At 36.6% G+C, this 20756-nt stretch overlaps 2 protein-coding genes across 2 annotated transcripts; one reads left to right on the top strand and one right to left on the bottom strand.

Moving 5' to 3' along the window:
• Nucleotides 1–8607: 8607 nt before the first annotated feature.
• On the bottom strand, nucleotides 8608–9564 carry LOC106830500 (olfactory receptor 13C2-like). The gene has a single exon (XM_014840069.1). The coding sequence runs from the start codon at nucleotides 9562–9564 to the stop codon at nucleotides 8608–8610; it is 957 nt and encodes a 318-aa protein (XP_014695555.1).
• Nucleotides 9565–18855: 9291 nt separating this feature from the next.
• LOC106830468 (olfactory receptor 13C8-like) lies at nucleotides 18856–19698 on the top strand (the record flags this gene model as incomplete). The annotated part of the gene is made up of 1 exon (XM_014840041.3): nucleotides 18856–19698. A coding segment is annotated over one exon (843 nt), but the record flags the coding sequence as incomplete, so codon positions are not given.
• Nucleotides 19699–20756: the final 1058 nt, after the last annotated feature.

The raw sequence follows: 20756 nt of genomic DNA, 5'->3' as shown, positions 1-20756 counted from the left end.
TTATAACCTCATGATGTATATAGTGACAGTTTTAGCACTTTCTAGAAATTCCTAAACCTTTAACTCCACTTAACCACTGTTAGTTTTTGTGTTATTCCTGTTATAAGTTTTAATTCTACATATAACTTAGAATCTGAAGTCATTGTGATTCTTCTTTGTTATACTTGACATTTGTTTAGATTGATGTGTAAATTCACCCATCCCCATGCTTATTATTCCTTGCTATTTGTTTCCATCTGAGCTCATTTTCTTTCCATCTCAGTAGTTCTCCCTCTAGGATTTCTTTCAGAGCAAGTTGGCTAGAGATGAATGATGTGTGTGTGTGTGTGTGTGTGTGTGTGTGGTGTGTGTGTGGAGGAGGATTTGGAAGAAGAGGTCTGGAAATGTTTTCACTTTTGAAGGATATTTTCACTCATTATATAATTATTGGTTGGCAGCTATTGTCTTTCAACGCTTTAAAAAGCTGTTTATATTCTAGTATCCATTGTTTCTGCTAAGAAGTAAGCTCTAAGTTTCTTGCTGCTTTCTTGATGAAATGTCTTTATTTTTTCCTTTGGCTGCTTTTGATATTTATCTTTATTGTTGGTTTCTGGAGTTTTACAATGAAGTTCTTAAATGTAGCTTTCTTTTCACTTACTTTTCATGACATTGCTAATCTCCTTGAGTTTGTAGCTTCATGTCTTTTGTTAGTTTAAGAAAATCATTCAGTAATAGCTGTTTGCTCTTCTACCTCATTTCCTCTTCCCCCTCTTCCTCTGAGTGTACAGTTATACATATGTTAGAATTTCCAACATGTCCCATATAGCTCTTAGGGTCCTTCTGTATTTTCCTTCCTTTTTCTTCTCCATGTATCAGTCTGGACATTTTCTACTGATCAATATTCCAGTTTGCTAAGCCTTTCTCAAACTTTGTCTAATTGATGGTTTAATTCATATATTTAGTTCTTAATTCTGGTTGTATTTTTCAGCTCCAAAGTTTCTCCTTGATTCTTTATGTAATTTAAATTCTCCAGTAAACACCTCATTTTGTTATCTATGTTGAGGGACATGTTAACATCAGTTATCTTTAAAACCGACATATGATAACACTAATATTTACATCATCTGAGAGTCTTTCAATTATCTGTTTTTCTCTCTTGATCCTATATCTTAGTATGCCTGGTAGTTTTTTTAATTAAATGCCACATATTGTATATGAAAGAATGCAAAATCTCTGTATAATGTTTTATTTATATAAAAAGAATTCACTTTATCTTCAGATAGAAACATGGGTTACAGGAGAATGACTTATATCTAAGAGGGAGTAAGAAATCTAGACTTGGATTTCAGATTTTATGAGGCATAACCAAAAATCTGCTTCATCTTCTTGTTGAGATTTATTCCTCTTGGGTCAGAACTGAGATGCTGGAGTTTACACAAGGGAGTTTTCTCCTTCATGGGTCCCAGACTTTCTAGTTCAAAAGCAACGTTGGACTCCCAAAATCTCACGATCATGTTTAATCCCTTCTTACTCAGTTTTCAGGCTTCTTATTCTGAGCAGCCTAAGAATCATCAACTGCCTTATATGGAGAACCCATGACAACTGTTGGGTTCACTTATCTGTACCACCCTTCGGTTCAGAATTCAACATCTTGGCGGGTCCAAAATCCAAGTTTTTTCTTCCCAGGCCCATGAGACTGTCAAAATATTTTCTCACTTTTCTGCCACTTAGCAGCCCCACTCTGTTCAGTTTCTAGCTTACCAATAGCCACAATGAAAACTGCCAACGCCACAAGAGAAAAAAAGCAGGACAGAATGTTTGGCTCACTTAAATGAGCTTCCCTTCACTCCAGAATCTTAGCTCCTCATAGTCTGACTTCCTCAAAAGCAATCTAATTCGTTTAAACAAAATTATACTGTCCCGCTCTTCTAGTTTTATTAGGTGGAACATTAGCTACTCCCCTCAGATGTTCAATATTGTTAACTTTGTTTTTACATTTTTTTACCTGTCCATCTGACTAGAATGTGGTCTCTATGAGGGCAAGAATGTTTATCTGTTATGTTCACCAATGTATTGTGTATGCCTGTAAGGGTGCCAAGAAAATACTAGGCACCAGAAAATATATTTGAATTGAATTGAATATTTTGGGGGTACCCAGCACATGATCTATTGTGAAAAGAAGATGTCTTCCAGCTTACTGCTCTGCAAACCTCTATTGCTTTAGAGTATATTTTTGTTTGCCCCTTGTGCTACCCTATCCTGCTTACAATAGACATTCTAGATTAGGAAGACATTTTTACCCATGGCTGTAGTTATTGCAGAGCTCATCAATCTTTACTCTTACAGTGGAGTATTCAGGAGCTTAGAAAGATAAGATAAAATGAGAGAATTTTAATTCAAAGCTTTATGTTGCCTAAAATGCCTATGGACTGTTTAAAAGTAGGGTTTGTGTTCCTTAAAAATTAAGGTTCCTCCTGTAACTCAAACAAGCTGATTGCAGAAAACAAAAAATATTTCTAGCTCCAAAATATTGTAGCAAAAGTAAAGTTCATTTTCTGATTACCAGGTATAAATAAGCTCCCAGGAATCCTATCAAACATATTTCTAATTATTTTAGTCAGACAGAGCAGAGAAGATAAAAATAAGTTAAAAACATCTGGTCACTATCTGATGTCTAATAAATGTAAAGCAAATTACAAATTTCAAAGTAAACTGTGGAAAATATCACACATAGAGTATCTGGGTAGATTTATCTGGCCAGCAGAGCCTGAATGAGAGCAATTTGGAGACAGAATTACCTGTGTCGTCATGATGGAGAACCTAGACCTCAGTAGAAAGCTTCACATATTTTAGCTCAGAACAAGGTCAGTTGTCCTGAAGACTTTATGCCCCAAGCTACTTTCTGCCTGGGGCCCAGTTAATGAACCCTCACATATCATAGAGCTTGTTTAAAACCTTATGGTGAAAAGAAATGCACCTGAGCATAAAACTTTATTTCCAGAGAAAATGAGAAATTGCTCTGATCTACACTGACAGTGTTATTAATGATAGGCTGACATGCCTTCTAACTTGATCCAAACATTCAAAAATGAGCACACCTGTACTCCCCCATAAGTATAGATCTATTATTTTATTAAATGCTAACAAATTTTACCAAAATGTAACAGCAGATAAATTCTTGACAAATTTTATTTTTCACACCAGTATTTTCCATGCCTATCAGGCAGGTTGTAGACACTAATCTACATCTGTCCATGGAAGAAGTCAGCCAGAAAAAGTTAGTTTACTTGTAGCCTTAGTTGATCTCTCCTCAGCATCCATTCTTTAATCAGGGCATGACTTCCCCAGAGCTTCAGGGTAACCTAAAGAGGGCCATTAATAGCCCATTCATAGATACCTGAGGAACTTGTTATCCTTCAGAATTCAAGATACTTTATGGATGTGGTAACTCAAGATCATATTAAATAAGTACATTTGTGCCATGATTATACAGATCCCAGAAACTCATTTCCCCAATCTAGTGGAGAGTGGAAATTGTGTTTTTGTTTTGTAAAGCTTTTATTTCCCCTTTTTCTCCCCAAAGCCCCCTGGTACATACTTGTGTATTTTTAGTTGTGTGTCCTTCTAGTTGTGGCTTGTGGGATGCTGCCTCACCATGGCTTAATGAACAGTGCCATGTCCACACCCAGAATCCAAACCAGCAAAATCCTGGGTCACTAAAGCAGAGCATGAAAGCTTAACCACTGGGCCCCAGGGCTGGCCCCTGGGAGCTGTGTTTTAATGTCAGCCTTCTCAGAGTCATAGCAAACACATCTTAACATTTTCAAGCTATCTCAGAATTTATGGAATCACAAATGACATCTCATTTTCAAAGATTTCAAGTTATTTAGCTTTTAAAGTAGTAAGCAAGTCTAACATGCCCTTAAAACACCATTAGCAAGAGGAATATCAAGGATGTCTTATAAAGGAATGCCTTTAAGCAATGAGATATTCAAATGGACAAAAGAAAATCTATGTGCAAATGTATGACTATTGCACAGTTTCATCCTAAGAGAATTGTTGAGTCCCTAGCAATGATGGAGAATAGGGAAGTATTTGAAATTGTTCCTATTTGCCTGTAATTTGCCTCCATTATATTTAATGTTAAAGATGAGTAATAGGCCAAGGTTTAAAAGCTTAAAATACATTTCCCAATGTATACTCCTCACCTCAGAAGAGTCACAGCCAAAAAGAGTGACCTTCTGATGAAACAGCTAACAAGTTCCAGGAAGAAAACACAGAGGAGCTTTGTTTTGGATCTTCATTTTTTTACTTGTTATTTAATGATCACATATCATTTTAGATGCGTTGGTTGCCAGTCCCTCCATAATAAGGATAAAAAGGACAATTTTTTTTATAAACAGATAATATAGTTTTATTATCCTGACAAGATGCTACCAGAAATAATAACCATTCTAGAGAATTATTCCCTGAAAGAAAGTCCACAGATCCATATAAAGTTATTATTATGGGTGTGCATAATTTTTAAAATTATACAATTTTTCAGTAGTAATTTAAAATCTCATTTGTAGGTTTTTTTAAAAGGATTATTGCCAAACTCGATGAAAGAACCACCCACTTAATTTGAAGAGTCCCTGGGAGTATCTCACATGTGCTGAATATTATGTGCCCACTCTGTCCCCCTCAGGACACTGTCATCACAATGTGATGATCTGCTATTCCTATCACTTCCCTGGAATCTGATGCTCCTGCTGCTTCTAATAGGCCCTACCGTTTAGGGTGACCATATGTTAGATCATCCAAACTAGGGCACTTTTGACAAAAAGAAGAACTATTACTAGTTACCCCAGGGCAAAGAGTGTTAACTAAACTAGTTCTGAGCAAATAGAGACATAGGGTTACAATTCCACTGTTGTTCCCATTAGAGCCACATTGTTCCCAAAGAATGAGATGTTCTACAAAAAAGTAGGCATCATACTTTGCTATCAGCACCTCAAAACAGTAAACAATACTGTTAGTGCCCTGGCTGACAGCAACTATTTAAACTTTGCCTTACACCAGATGACTTCCAAGGACCAGAACTAAGTTCATGGAGTCAGGCTGGGGAAACAATCTCTGGACAGATATTACACTTCCCTGGGACTCAGGGTGATAACAAACTTAAGGTATAACTCTAATCAGAGGCACAATGAACGCTGTTAAAATAATAGATCGGGCTAAGGAGAGAGTTGGGTGATAAGGAATCTTCATGAAAATCTATGGTGGAAGCTAGGAACAGTGAGATCTGATGTCTAATTAGGGTTTTCTTTTTTTCCTTTTCTGCATTGTTATTCCCTTATACGTCTCTTTCTCAAATCCCCAGTTAGTAAGCAGAAGCCCAGAGCTAGCTATAGTTCAGGAATGAAGGGAAGGGAAATCTCTTACTGAAACCAAACTAGTTTCGCCTCCTGGTGAGTTAAATAAGACTCTCCAATAGAAGTGGTTGTCTCACAAATTAAAGAGTATTTGCAGCAAATAGGAGACCATGCAGAATCATTTCCAAAGTCATGGTGTCCCCGATCAAAGGGAAGCAAGCACCTTTTATTTCAGATGGGGAATGAATATTGAAAAGGGAGTGGTGGGTATTTGCTTACACAGGCTCAGTTGGAAAACACGCTTCGACATACACTGCAGGTTATGGCAATAAGGCATAAGCTCCTCCTGGAGAGATCTTAGCATTAATAAAAAAGCAAAGGTCATAGGCATAGCTCTTGTGGTGAGGCTTGGTCTGGTTCAGGGTGCTTGGTGATCGCATCTCCTTCACATAACAAAGGAAAAAAACCAATTTAGAAAAACAGTTAAATGCTTCCAAACCCACCCTTGAGTTCCTTGGGGCCATCAGTTGGTGACAAAGCCATGCATGGGATGAAACAAACTGGACAAAGAACTACATCAACATTGTTGGCATTGAAGAACAGGCGGAAATGGCTAACAATGAAGCCTAAATAGTGGTCCAGAACAACGGATGATCAGCCACAACCAGGAGTCAAAAGCTTCCCATTCGGTCACCCTTCAGCTATTCTATCTCCCTCTGCATGGCACAGTGTCCTCTCCTATGAAAGTCAACTAAAGTTTGAAAATTGAAGGTCTATTTCCTGAGTATTATCCAAAGAAGAACCTATCTGCAGTATGGTGGTTTTACTTTCTGGGGAGGTGTGGAATAACCAACATTGAATCCAACAAGGTAAGAAAACCATGAATCAGTGAAACAACAAAGATGCCATTTTTAAAATATCTTATTTGGATAAAGTGAGTTCTAGGCAGCTTCGAATTGTCATTATGATGAAAGAGGGTAATGCAATGGAAAAACACAAAAAGTAATATAATTGACCTTTCCAGAAAGGAAATTCCCAGAAACCCCACCTTGAGAATACAGATATTTTACGTGAAAGTAGGCTGTGTGCATGGTTACAAAATCTCTACTGTGGTTTGTCAATCAAATCTTTCACGACCACCTTGGGTATTTTGATAGCTTCTGGTTTGAGACAAATTTTGCTTCATTTTATCCAGTCTAACAGCTTTATTCTGTATTGGAGAAACTATATCTTAAAACATTTTAACTCCCATATAGTTTCAGAAAGCACATCATTCCAAGAGGAAGTCAGTTGAGGTTTTTTTATTTTAAGTTAGATATAGGATCTGAGGAGGATTAACTTGTGGTTCTTTCAACTCTTGGGGAACATTCTCAGAAAATGATTGCTAACAGAGCTAAAAGATGGATTCAAGGAAACAGAGATAGAAGTAGAAGGGTGATGAAATAAAGGAGCCATTGAACTTCCCTCTTTGTGGTGTGGTGTTTTATATAATGCTCCATGCTGCCTCATTTCTGAACCATAAGGAGGAAAATGGGTATCTACTTTACAGTTAAAAGTAAATACAAGAACAGAGGCTGGCCTAGTGGCATAGCTGTTAAGTTCGTGTGCTCCACTTCTGTGGCGCAGGGCTGGCCGGTTCAGATCTCAGGCATGGACCTACACATTGCTCATGATGCCATGATGTGGCAGGCATCCCACATATAAAATAGAGGAAGATTAGCAGAGATGTTATCTCAGGGCTAAACTGCCTTAAAAAAAAAAAGTAACATAGGAAACCAAGAATATGTTAAAATCTAAATAAAAAACTAACAATTAAATAATATAGGATTTTAATTAGCATTAAAAAACTAAAGCAATCAAACAGAAATAAAAGAGTAAAATCAAGTAACCTAATACCTTAATGTTTTCTAAAATTCTAAAAGAAACATAAGCTAAACTACATAAAATTTAAAATAAAAGCTTTCGAAGCTGTTATGACAGCAGGTAAAGAAAAAAAGAGATGTAATATTAAAATAAACGTTAAAATCTGTCATGAAAATTGGAGTGTAAAATTTTCAGATCAAGAAGGACAAAAATGATAAAGGTAAACTTTTTTGAAAGCTGAAGGTTACCACAACAGAGAAAGAAATATAAATCCCAGATAAAAATTAAATGTAAAAACCAGGTAAAGGTAGATCCAGCATTCCCTAATAGCAGATTCCTCTTGAATCAGCAACAGATTTCAGGGATGGAGAGCCAACAGGGAAGACGAAAAAAATATGTCTCTCTTTTTGTCAGTGGATATTTGACTCAGAAGTTGTTTACATTTAATTTTTAAACAGCTTTAAATATCATTTATTTGGTTCCAAGTCCGAGCAGTTAGATTCCAAGTTTCAGAAGGTCTTTGGAAAGAAGACTGCCAAAGTAGACATGTTGAAGGTAAAAAAGAATAATACTTTAATGCCTCATAGTAGAGATGAACCAATAGTTATAAAAATAATACTATTCTAGAAGCAAAAAGTTTAATAGTATGCAGCTACCTAGACAGAGGACGACCAGTGTTGTATATTTGAATAAACTCCAAGTAAACTAAATTATTTTAGTAACTGCAGTGTTAGAAATTCATAATTTAAATTGTTTTAAAAATCTGAAACCAGGGGCCTGCCCGGTGGCTTAGTCGTGAATTTCGCACCTTCAGCTTCTCGGCAGCCCGGGGTTCACCAGTTCAGATCCCAGGTGCGGCCATGGCACCATTTGGCAAAAAGCCATGCTGTGATAGGCGTCCCTCAGATAAAGTAGAGGAAGATGGGCATGGATGTTAGCTCAGGGCAAGGCTTCCTCAGCAAAAAGAGGAGGACTGCAGTAGTTAGCTCAGGGCTAGACTTCCTCAAAAAAAAAAAAAATCTGAAACCAGGAATTTCATCTTATAAGGAAAGTAAAGAATTGCGAAAGTAGAGCTGGAAATAATTTTATCAAAAAAACTTTTTTAGAGGTTGTAATACTAATGTAACTTTTCCTGTCTAGAAATCTCTCTCCCAATTATACTATCCTTCTACTTGGCCTCACAATCAAGACCTTCAACAACAACAACAACAAACTATAATCATTGACTCCTAAAACGTTGAAATCTTTTAACTTAATTTCATTATGTACTGCACCAAAAAAGAATATTTTAGAGCTTGAGAGATTTGAGAGATAAACTTGACATAGCAGCAAAAACTTATCCCTTTGACTCTTTGGTTTCTCTAACTGGTTTCCACATTGTGATTATAAAAATTTCCTGTCCTTTTCTCCTTTACTTGTTGAAAACTTTTCTTCTCAGTAGATGTTTTACTGCCTCCTTCACATCCTTGTTCCTAAGACTGTAGATTAAAGGATTCACCATAGGCGTAATAATCCCATAGAACATGGATATAAATTTGTCATTGGCATCCACGTCACCTGAATTAAGTGTCTCTTTAGACTTGGGCTTCATGTACATGAAGAGAATGGTTCCATAGAATATTATCACCACAGTCAGGTGGGCTGAGCAGGTAGAGAAGACTTTGCTTCTCCCCTCAGAAGAGCGAATTTTGAGGATGCTGACAATGATTAATGTATAAGAGATAATAATTAACAACAGCGGGGTCGATATGAACAATGTCGTGGCCACAAGCATGATGAACTCATTACCTGAGATGTCAGCACAGGCCAATTTCATGACAGCCAGAATTTCACAGGAGAAATGGTTGATGACGTTATTCCTACAGAAAGGCAATTGTACTACAAACACAGTTTGTACTGCAGAGTTGATAACTCCTATGATCCAGGACCCAGCTGCCATGGGCACATAGGATCCCTTGCTCATGATGACAGGGTATCTCAGAGGGTTGCAGATAGCCACATATCGGTCAAAGGCCATCATGCCCAGGAGCACACACTCTGTTGTCCCCATGGCCAAGCCAAGGAACATCTGCACTACACAGCCAGTAAAGGAGATGGTCTTTCTTTCAGAGAGAAAGCTCACCAGCATGGAGGGCATGGAGGTGGTGGTGTAGCAGATGTCTAAGAAGGAGAGGTTCCCCAGGAAGAAGTACATAGGAGTGTGAAGGTGGGAGTCCAAGATGCTGATTAAAATAAGGGTGCCATTGCCCAGAAGGATGACCACATACATTATTAAGATAAGCACAGAAAAAAGTAGCTCAAGCCTTGGGTACCCAGAAAGCCCCTTCAGGAAAAATTCCTCCAGAATGGTTTGGTTGTCCCATTCCATTTTCCTGCTTCTCTTTTACCTGTAGGACATTAAAGTATGTTAAAACAAAATATGTATTCTACTATGATTACTTTCCACTGCGTGCCAACACACGTGTACCATATATTCCCAGAGAAAAAAGGAAATACCAACGTAAGAAGCGAAGAAATAAAGAAAAGTGGACTGAATTAAGGGAAGGTATGAATTGAGAGGAAACTAACACGTTGCAAGCTACACACAATATGCCATGTAATTCATTTAATCTCATCACAGTTCTAGGAGAGAGGTATTGTTATCCACATTTTACAGATAAACAAATCAAAGCAGAAAACTTAAGAAAACTTGACTAAGGGTAAATACATAGCAGTGTTAAGATTCAAACCTAAATTTTCCTTGCGGTATCATGAGCTTTTTGTCATATTTGTCACCATATGTTAACCTGAGGTTATGATAAAAATGAGCATTGTATTATGTGTAACTGAACAATGAATCATTTTTATTGTCTATAGACCACCACACCATAGATAATGATCTTGTCACTCCTTGAAATTATACTGTGTTATGTTTATTGTCTGTCTTTCCCAGTAGCATGCAAACTTTATATAGGCAGGCACTTTTTCTTCTTTACTGCCAGTCCCAGTATCTACAACAGAGAAGACACAGAGATAGATGTTCAAAAACATTTGTTGAATAAATTAATAAAGTCAATGACAAAATGATGACTAACATTGCTTACTCTGTACCACTCCTTTGATAATCGTTTTCTTTGTGCAATACCTAATATACCCTATTAGGCGATTACTGTTATCATTGGCATCATCTTCCTCATCACATAGAGGAGGAAAATAAGGCACAGAAAAGTTGCGTATTGTGCTTAAGGTCAAGGTCATATAGCTAAATAAATGGTAGAGCCAGGGCTCAAATCCAAGCCATAAGGCTACAGAGTACTTGTTCATTTTGCAGAGAACTTGGCTCACCAGCTACCATAGCATGTCATCTAATTGACAGCACTAACCTTTCAAAGGAAATGTCAAACCAGAGAAAGTGATCACTCAGAAAGAAGCAAGATTTCAATATGACAATTTGAGAGGAGTTGATTTTGATACTTTATGTTTTGCTAGGAAATTATTCATAGAATGACAACAAATGTGTTGTCATGGAGTCGCATTTAAGCCTTATAATTCCATGGTTTACCTAATAATAGAAGTTCTATCTCCTTTTTCATTACTATTCTCCACTGGTTTCTTTTCTTTATCAGTGTAACAGTTATTCCTATATTATAGGTCTCCTCCAAAAAAAAACCTTTTGAATAGATTGTCCTTTGCACATTTTTTAGTTTCTTTTATGAGAGTATTCAGTCCATTCACATTAAAATTAATTATTAATGTACTTCATTTTTTTCTTTCCATATACTTTATGTGTATTACTTACTTATTTTGCATTACTGTATTCTCTTCTGGTTAAGTTATCATTCCTTATTTTTTTTTTCATTAACTTGAACACTTTACTCATGCTGTCCCTTACAAAAGTGGTAGCATCTCTTTCTCTACTCTGATAATTTGACTTAGAGGACCAAATCATTTGCTTATAAAGATTACCTATTTTTTTCCACTAGAGTGTTGTCCAATCTCCTAAATTTTCCCTCAAACACTAAATGAAGATAGAACTACAAGAATACTTTTATTCCTCCATTTTTATCCCCATCCACAAAATTCCCACGTTACTGAGATAACTCCGAAGTGTTTATAATGTCGTTACAATATGTCTTTTTGAGAGTTCTTCTTCAGCCTCTACATTATACAAACTTGGACAGTCAGTCTTTATTTATTCATCAATATACCTACCTCTGTATATATCTACTTTGATTACCATTGGTATCTCTCTCTTCTCATTCTCTTTTCTTCTCTTGAGGACTGTGTTTCAGTTTATATTTGGTTTGCTTAGAGTACATTTGAGAGATTTTCCTCAGATGAAAATGTGAGTAATATACTATCTAAATTCCTATAGATCATCAAATATCTTCCTTTTCATTTATTTAGTTAAGTGCAGGAGTTTGACCTAGAAATTCTACATCGAAGACATAATTTAAGGAAACAATACACATAATTATATATAATATACAACATACAGCTATATATTATATATAACAAACAAATGTATAATATATGACATAAGTATATGTCTAAAATATATAACAGTTATATGCATATTTTTGTATATATGAATTCTATTTTTAATTCATATTCCTTATTCTATTTGGTACTTTAAAGTTCATATATATAAATAAATGCATATATATTAGCTGCAAACAGTGTTGCAAAACTCAGGGACCAAAATCCCAGGGATTTTCCAAACAGAGAAATTTCCTAACCTTTCTCACTGGGACCTATTCTTCGGGTGGCTATACACTGACAGCTCATAGAGAGGAGGCACGGTTTCATCTCTAATGACTTTGCCTCCTAAGGATGAGGAAACAGGCACTCCTAGACATTCTCAGTGGACACACAAATTGGTACATCCTCTGTGGAGGACAATTTGGAAATATCTATCAAAATCACAAATGCATACATATAACTTTGACCACAGGTTTACTTCTAGGTAATTAGCACACAATTGAGCTGGCACACGTGTAAAACTATTTGCATACAAATTGATTCATTAAAGTATTGTTTGTAATAGCAGATATGAAAACAATTTAAACTTCCATGAGAATAGGACATAGAAATAATGGAATACTATTCGCTGTTAAAAATAATAAGGAGCACTTTGTGCATTTATATAGAAGAACTTTCAAGAAATATTAAGTGGAAAAGTAATGTTCAGAGCAGATTAGATGGCACACTAACATTTGTGTAAAAAAGATTTTGTGTATGTGTGTGTATGTATATATGAATATACGTACCTTTTTGCTCCCACAGAGAATATCTCTAGATAATTAAACAAGAATAGTTTGTTGTATCCAGGAAAGGAAATAGATAACTTATTAACAGGAATGGAAGATAGGCTGTTCATAGTATACCCTTTAGTACTTTTTAAAAATTTGGAACCGTGTGAGTATATTACCTGTTCATAAAAAAATAACATTTAAGCTAAAGAGTTCTCGCCTGTGAGATTCACAACCTTTCTCCTTTCACTTTTCCAGTGGTACACCACATGAAGCCATTCGTTACCATAGGACACAACCACATATGTTTGAAAATTGTTCTCACTTGTTCAGTATCAAACACTAAATGGGAATTGCAGAAGACTAGAAGGTGCTTTAAATATAGTCCCATTCTCAATACTCAAGACACTTTACATGGTATCATTAGGATTTCCAGGCCCATATCCACCTTCTGTCCCACCATCAAGCTGTAAGCTGTTCTTTGAGCTGGTTAAGGGTCTATCCTTCCATATCATGTCATTTCTTTTCCATTAAATGTGTTAGTGATTTTATGAGCTAGTAAAATTCCTGGAACAAAATTACAGCTCAATAAATGTTAGCTCTTATTCTTGTTCCATTCTCAAGTCTCAAGAGCCTTCCCTCTTCAGAATCCCTTGTCCATCTAACTTTATGAGGTACTTTGCTCTAAGTCTCAGGACCATATTCTCAATTTCTGGAAACAATAGGATCACTCCAAACCCAACCTGATTTCCCTATTCTAATCTTCTTCTTAGTTGTCTAGTGGCTAAGATTTGGCACTGTGATTGCCTGTGGCTCAAGTTTGCTTTCCATTCGGGAAACCATACCACCCATCTGTCGTTGTCATACTGTGGTGGCTGAGTGTTGTTGTGATGCTGAAAGCTATGCCACCAGTATTTCAAATACCAGCAGCGTCACTCATTGTAGACAGGTTTCAGCAGAGCTTCCAGACTAAGACAGACCAGGATGAAAGACCTGGCCACCCAATTTTGAAAACATTGGCCATGAAAACCCTTTGAATAGCAGCAGAGCATTGTCTGATATAGTGCCATAAGGTGAAAGGATGGCACAAAAGACCAGGCGGGTTCTGCTTTGCTCTACACTGGGTCACTAGGAGTCAGTATTGACTGGAGGGCACTAAGAACAACAAAAACTCTTCCTACTCCCAGTTCTTAACATTCTGTAGCTTTATATAAAAATTGCATTTTACAGAATTTTTCATATTTTCTGGGTTAGGGTGTAAACCATTTGAGATTCCAAAGGGCATTAGGTGCATGTGAAGTTTAACAAATAATGGAAATTATACATACACTTGTAAAAGTCATCTCTGCAAAAACCATTGTTCCATGAGCTACCTCCATGCTACCTGATATTCTGTCAATCACATTTCGTAATATTATCAAGAGCATGGGCTTTGGAGGTAGGCTTAGTTCAAACACCATCTCTGCCCTTGATTAATTTGGTTAGCTCAGCATGTTCCTGATCATCACCTTCCTCAGCTATAGAATGAAGATAAAGATGCACCTATGTCATATATTTGTTGATAAGATTAAATGATATGGTGCATGTAATTCAATTAGCACAATGATGGTTTTCATTGTTAACAGTTTCCTTTATGTCTCTCTTTTATGATTCTTCCTTCTATTAAGAGTCTTTTGACATCTCTGAACCAGTCATCCTGGTCTTTCTATGAGGTCAGGTATATGTAGCTCAAAAGTTTAATCAGATCACACACAGTGTCCTGATAAACAGTATTACTTTCATCTTATGTACAAATCTTAATATACTTTATCACAGTCACTGCAGTCCTTTGGATGCCAGCAGATTTTGTGGCAAAAAGTAAAAATCACCCAAAGAATTCAATTCATTCCATAAATAAAATAGGGTTTTAGAAAGGTGTCAGCATTTTCCTTGTCTTAAAACACATGGCTAGCATTTTTTTGACCAAGGGTATTTTAACATTTTTAGCAAGCCTTTTGAAGTAAAAAAGAAAAGGAAAACTCACTCACTTTTATAATTATGACCCAATAATAGAAAAGCAAATATTCAAAATAGTCATCAATTTTGCATGCAGGCACAGTAGGATAATGGTCAAGCAGGTCTCTTCCTGGCTATTCATTGCTTTGGTAAATTATCTTTTCAGATCTCAGGAAATAATTTTGTTTACTTTTTTTTTTCAAATCCAAATTGGTCATAGTATCCTCCTCACGTGTTACCTCTGCATAAAGAGTATTCAGCACAGCACCTGACACATAATTCACCTGGTTCTCAGTCAACCGAACCAAATGGAACTGAGTTGTTGCTGGGGACCAGGAAAGACTTGTTTGTTATGTATTTTATACTGCAGAACACAGAGGCAGATGTCTACTGTGTAGTGAGCCTCAATTAGCTAAAGCAGATGACAGAGCATCTAAATACTTGGTACTGCACTAAAAGTTACACATTCATAAAAAGTAATTCATACCTGTAGGGAAAATTCCTTTCAGTTTGTAGTACAATTGCCTTTGCATGCAGAACTGCTCTTTTGGTCATGTAACTCCTTTTTTGTTCCTACTATCTCAGTGATTAGACCCTTAAATTCCATTTCCAATAATGAGTCTCTCTGCAGTGAGAAAAATGTCCCATTTTCAAACGACACTTTTAACCCATCAGTCCAACTCTTGCTCATGGTAGACAAGAATTTGTTTCTTGTCTTTGCAGTAACGTATCTCTAAACCAGAGGTTGCCTCTCTTTCTAGGTGGCGGCATCGAGAGATATTCTCCTCTTGCTTTTCTATTTGCAGCCAATCTTCATGACTCCTCACTAGTAGCTGAACCTCCAAAGGGGCAGCTACTGCTGAGTAATCATTTTGTTGTAGAAATTGATAGATTTGTTGACATTTGTAGAAACAGGATTGTTATGACTGTCATTAGTATGATAAATTCTTCTAGTTCAGAAAAAACATCATTAGATTCCTCTAGTTCAAACTAGACAGAAAATTAATATTTAGCAATAAATTTTAGGAATAGGACAATTTGACCTTGAAGCCCAGACTGAAACACGGTCCCATTGTGGAGACCCGCAAATACCTAAAGAATCTGCATCAGGCTTTAGGACACAGTTTGAATGTTTTTAAGGACCTCTATAAACCTGCACGCACAACTTTAAATTGCTTCAGAGATGAAATACATATAAAACTTATGAGACTTCAGAAATAAAGCCCTAAAGACCTAATTACAGCAGCCCTGTTATTCTATTTCCTACACAAAATTAGAAAGGGGTTTGTGTACTGTCGTCAAACTTTCCCAGCTGAATTCGCTCTCAATCTCTCATTTCTCTCTCTCTCTCTCTCACACACACACACCCACACCCACATGCACTATTTTTGAAGTATAATTGATTTTTTACTGTACAAACAAATTTTCCTTTCACTTTATATATTTACCTTATAGTAAAAGCAGACTTTTTGAATAAACATTTATATTGTAAATATTCTAAAAATAATAAACAGTCATGGTAAAAGAAGAAAATTTTTTTAACATCAGAGAAAGCATTTGTTGCTCAGAAAACTCTGTCTATATATAAATACAGGCATCTTGATTTTTTTTTTAACTCAAAGTTTTTATGTTTTTTTTTAAAGATTGGCACATGAGCTAACATCTGTTGCCAATCTTTTTCTGTTTTGTTTTGTTTCTTCTTCTCCCCCAAACTCCCAGTATATAGTTGTATATCCTAGCTGTAGGTCCTTCTGGTTGTGCTATGTGAGATACCACCTAAGAGTGGCCTGATGAGTGGTGCCATGTCCATGCCCAGGATCCGAACAAGCGAAACTCTGGGCCACCAAACTGGAGTGCGCGAACTTAACCTCACGGCCATGGGGCCAGTCCCCTCTCAAAGTTTTACTTGATTTTTTAATTGAGTTCATAATAGTTTACATTATTGTGAAATTTTGGTTGTACATTATTTCTTGTCTGTCGTCATGTAAGTGCTCCTTGTGCCCACCCCCACCCCTCGTCCCCTGGTAACCACTGAACTGTTCATTTTGTCTATGTGTTTGTTTATCTTCCACATATGAGTGAAGTCATATGGTGTTTGTCTTTCTCAGTCTGCCCTATTTCACTTAACATAATACCCTCCAGGTCTGTCCATGTTGTTGCAAATGGGATGAGTTGTCTTTTTTATGGCTGAGTAGTATTCGATTGTATGTATATATCACATCTTCTATATCCAATCATCGTCAATGGGCACTTGGTTTGCTTCCTTGTCTTGGCTACTGTGAATGGTGCTGCAATGAACATAGGGGTACATGGGTCACTTTGGATTGTTGATTTCAAGTTGTTTGGATTGATACCCAGTAGTGGGATAGCTGGGTCATATGGTATTTCTATTTTTTAGATTTTTGAGGAAACTCTATACTGTTTTCCATAGTGGCTGCACCAGTTGGCATTCCCGCCAGCAGTGTATGAGTGTTCCCCTTTCTCCACACTCTCTCCAATATTTACTATTTTTAGTCTTAGTGATTATAACCATCTTAATACTGAATGCATTATATCAGAGATTTGATAGGTTAACTTATAAACGCAGCCTAGCTGCTAGATCAGGAAGAATCAGCAGTAACCCATTGCATATCAAAACAGCTTAAAGAAGTATCTCAATCTGATGGAAGAATGGTCAGCAATAAACCCAACCAGTGTTTATTGACTGCCTGCTTGCCCAAAAACTGGGTGCAATTCACGTAAAGCCCAATAATCTGAAGTCTTCTTGTTACAATGCAAATATATTTTTTTGGTGAGAGATAGAAGGCTTTTTAAAATTTCACTTAAAAAATTATCATACAGTAAAATTAATTTTGCCTCTTTTATCATACAGCTCTACGAATTTTAAAACATGTATAGATTCATGTAACTATCACCATAATCAGGACATAGACCTCTTGTATCACCCTAAAAACTCCTTGTGCTGTCTTTTTATAGACATCCCTTTCACCTACTCATAAATCCTGGCAAAGACTAATATGCTTTTTATCCCTATAGTTTTACCTTTTCCAGAATGTTATATAAATGGAATCATATGAGCCATTCATGTCTGGCTTCTTTCGCTTAGCATAAAGCCTCTGAGATTCCTGCAAGTTGTTACTGCTGAGTAGTATTCCATTGTATGGATGCACTACAGTATGTTTGTCTATTGACCTGTTGAAAGACATTTGGGTTCTTTCCAATTTTTGGCAATTATGAATAGATCTGCTATAAATATTTATGCCCAAATGTTTGTGTGAACATAAGGTTTCATTTTTCTAAGGTAAATATCCAGGAGTGGTAGAATGGATGATATCAGACATGAATATGTAAGTTTATAAGAAACTCCCAAACATTTATCCAGAGTGGCTGTGTCATTTCTGCATTCCAATCAAAAATGTATGAAAATTCAAGTGTTTCCTATCTTGATCAACACTTGGTATTGTCAATATATATCTTTTGTACCTATTCTAATAGGTGTGTAGTGATAGTTCATCAGGATTTTAATTTGCATTTCCCTAATAGCTAAGGTTTGGGGTTTTTTTTGTCATCCTTCTACTTTCTTCAGTAAACTGTCATTCATATCTTTTATCCATTTTTAATTGGGTTGTTTGTTTTCTTATCGATGAGTTTTGAGAGTTCTTCCTATATTCTGCTATGAATAATTTACTGTATATATGACTTGCATATATTGTCTACAAGTCTGTGAATTGTCTTCTTATTCTCTTAATATAAACTGCTTTAATTGTCATTTTAATTGGTTGCTGCTTAAGTCCAATTGATGAGGACACACAGAAAGACTATGACGAATAAAACATCTTGCAACAGGGCAGTTCTTTGACACCTCTCATCTTGGGTAGTTCCTCAGGGAAATAGCCGGTGCCGTCACACACGGAGCAGAACCAGTAGGTTTTGCACTCAAAGACCTTGCCTCATAAAGTCTCAGGCCATTCCTTGTAGTTTTTCCTCAGAAAAAGCTCCTCCCCCTCCGTACACACACACACGTCTTTCCAGTAATATCCTTATCAACAGACACAGAATCCACTGAAAGTACTCTAATTAATTCACAAAACAGTCACTTAGTGTGGACCATTTCTCCTTATTCAGGAAACTTGGGACAAATTTTAGCTCTGAACTGAATCCTTTGGACCTATCTCAGCCAGCTTCTAATCACCTCTGTCAGCCTTTGGCCATTATTAGCCTACTTCTTATTACATCCTTTTTTACCCTTAGTTTTACCAGCTCCACCTTTTATACTTGGGATTCTTTTATACACTAAAGAACCAGTAGCCTACCATTTCCACTCCTCAGAGGTTTGACTATGTCACTCAGCTTTTAATTCTGGTAAATGAATGGTGCTGTCATGTCTTTAGTCTTCCTTGAGGTATCTTTGAAAGCAATGAATCTAATCTATTTTGGTCGTGCTGGGAAATCCCGTCCTCATCTCAGTAATTAGCGATGGTTCTCACTTGCACATGCATGTGTATTTCGTCCTCTGTAATCCTTCCTTCCTGGACATTTGCAACACAGGCTCCTGTATCCCACCAATTCTGGACAGCTTCCTGACAGTAAGGAAAAGCATTTCCTTCTTTGGGTGCATGGTGCAAATGTTTCTCTCTTTTGCCATGGGGGCCACAGAGTGCATGCTTTTAGGCATAAGGGCACTTGACTGCTATGTGGCCATGTGCTATCCACTGAGATACCCTGCCATCATGAGCAAAGATGCCTACGTACCCATGGCAGCTGCATCCTCGGTTGCTGGGCTTGTAGACACAGTGGTGCAGCCATCTGTAGCAATGCAATTACCATTCTGTGCTAACAATGTCATTAACCTCTTTTTCTGTGAAATTCAGGCTATCCTAAAACTGGCCTGTGCTGATATTGCAATCAATGTGATCAGTATGGCAGGCTCAATGCTGATTCTTCTGGTTATTCCATTGCTATTAATTTCCTTCTCCTACATTGTTATTGTTGCCACTATTCTGAGGACCCCTTCCACTGAAGGAAAACGTAAAGCATTCTCCACCTGCTCAGCCCACCTGACAGTGGTGATTATATTCTATGGAACCATCTTCTTCATGTACGCAAAGCACAAGTCTAAAAGCTCTGTTGGTCCAGATAATCAAGACATTGTTGAGGCCCTCATCTCCCTCTTCTATGGAGTGATGATTTCCATGCTCATTCCTCTCATCTATAGTCTGAGGAACAAAGTTGTGAAGACTGCTGTGAAGAACATGCTTTGGGAGGAAAAACTTTAGTGAGGAATATGGACACTGATTTTCACCACACGACTCGGTATTTAAAGCCACTGCAGACACAAAATTCAAATGGAGAACATCACACTATGAAAAAAATTGACCATGTGTTGTTGAAAACTATATGATCAAAATATTTTGGTTGCAGTTGTTACTATTAGTTTTTGTTCTCACTGCAGAAATAAATCATGTTTTTGATTTTACAAGATACTATTATGGAAATGAAAAAATTTGAAAATCTCTTATGAAGTCCAAGAAAAACATAAGCACTCTTAAACCTTCAGAAAATAATAAAGGCAAAAGGTGTTCTAAAAAGCAGTTTGTCATCTAAACTAAGGACATTATTAATTAGTGATTTAAAGTGATTATTAATCAGTACATGACATATTGTATATTCATTTTTAACTTCTTCACTTATTTACTGTTGTGTCCACCACACGTATAAGCTCTCTGAAAGTAGGAACTTTCCTGTTCCTTACCCTTCAACATCCCAAAGACCTAGAATAGAACGTAACACGTAGTAGATGCTCAATAAATATCCTTTGAATAAATAAGTGAACTACAGCGTGTATAAACTTAGAAACGTATATTTGTCATATCTGAGGTAAAAAAGATTGTTCAGAAAGAAATTTGATTCAATGTAGTATTTTCTAAATAAACTATATTGGCATTTTGGCAATATGAACTCCCCTAATAAAGTACTTATCTTTTCTTTGTTATGTGATGTGTATTATAATGTAGAGGAACAGGTTTTATTACCAGCTGCCATAACTTTTCTGGATGTGGTACATAATGAAACAAAGATAACCAAGATATTTCCCTAATAATGACCCCAACATTTTAACCTAATAAAATAGAGGTAAAATGTGACATGTCTGTGACATGGTAACAGAGGATTTCTCTGGGACTTTGAGACTAGGTTTTAATGAAGACTTCTTTCCTTCTCTGCATTGTACCATACAGCTTGTAGTAGGAGAGCTAAACAGAACTGGTAACTGAGAAAAATTGGAGTAAGAGGATAAGAAGTGGCAAAAGAGAAAGAGTCGAGTTGTTCAATGAAC

Source organism: Equus asinus, chromosome 10 (genome assembly GCF_041296235.1).
Source record: "Equus asinus isolate D_3611 breed Donkey chromosome 10, EquAss-T2T_v2, whole genome shotgun sequence".
Taxonomy (NCBI): Eukaryota; Metazoa; Chordata; class Mammalia; order Perissodactyla; family Equidae; genus Equus; species Equus asinus.
This window is presented reverse-complemented; position numbering and strand designations above follow the sequence as displayed.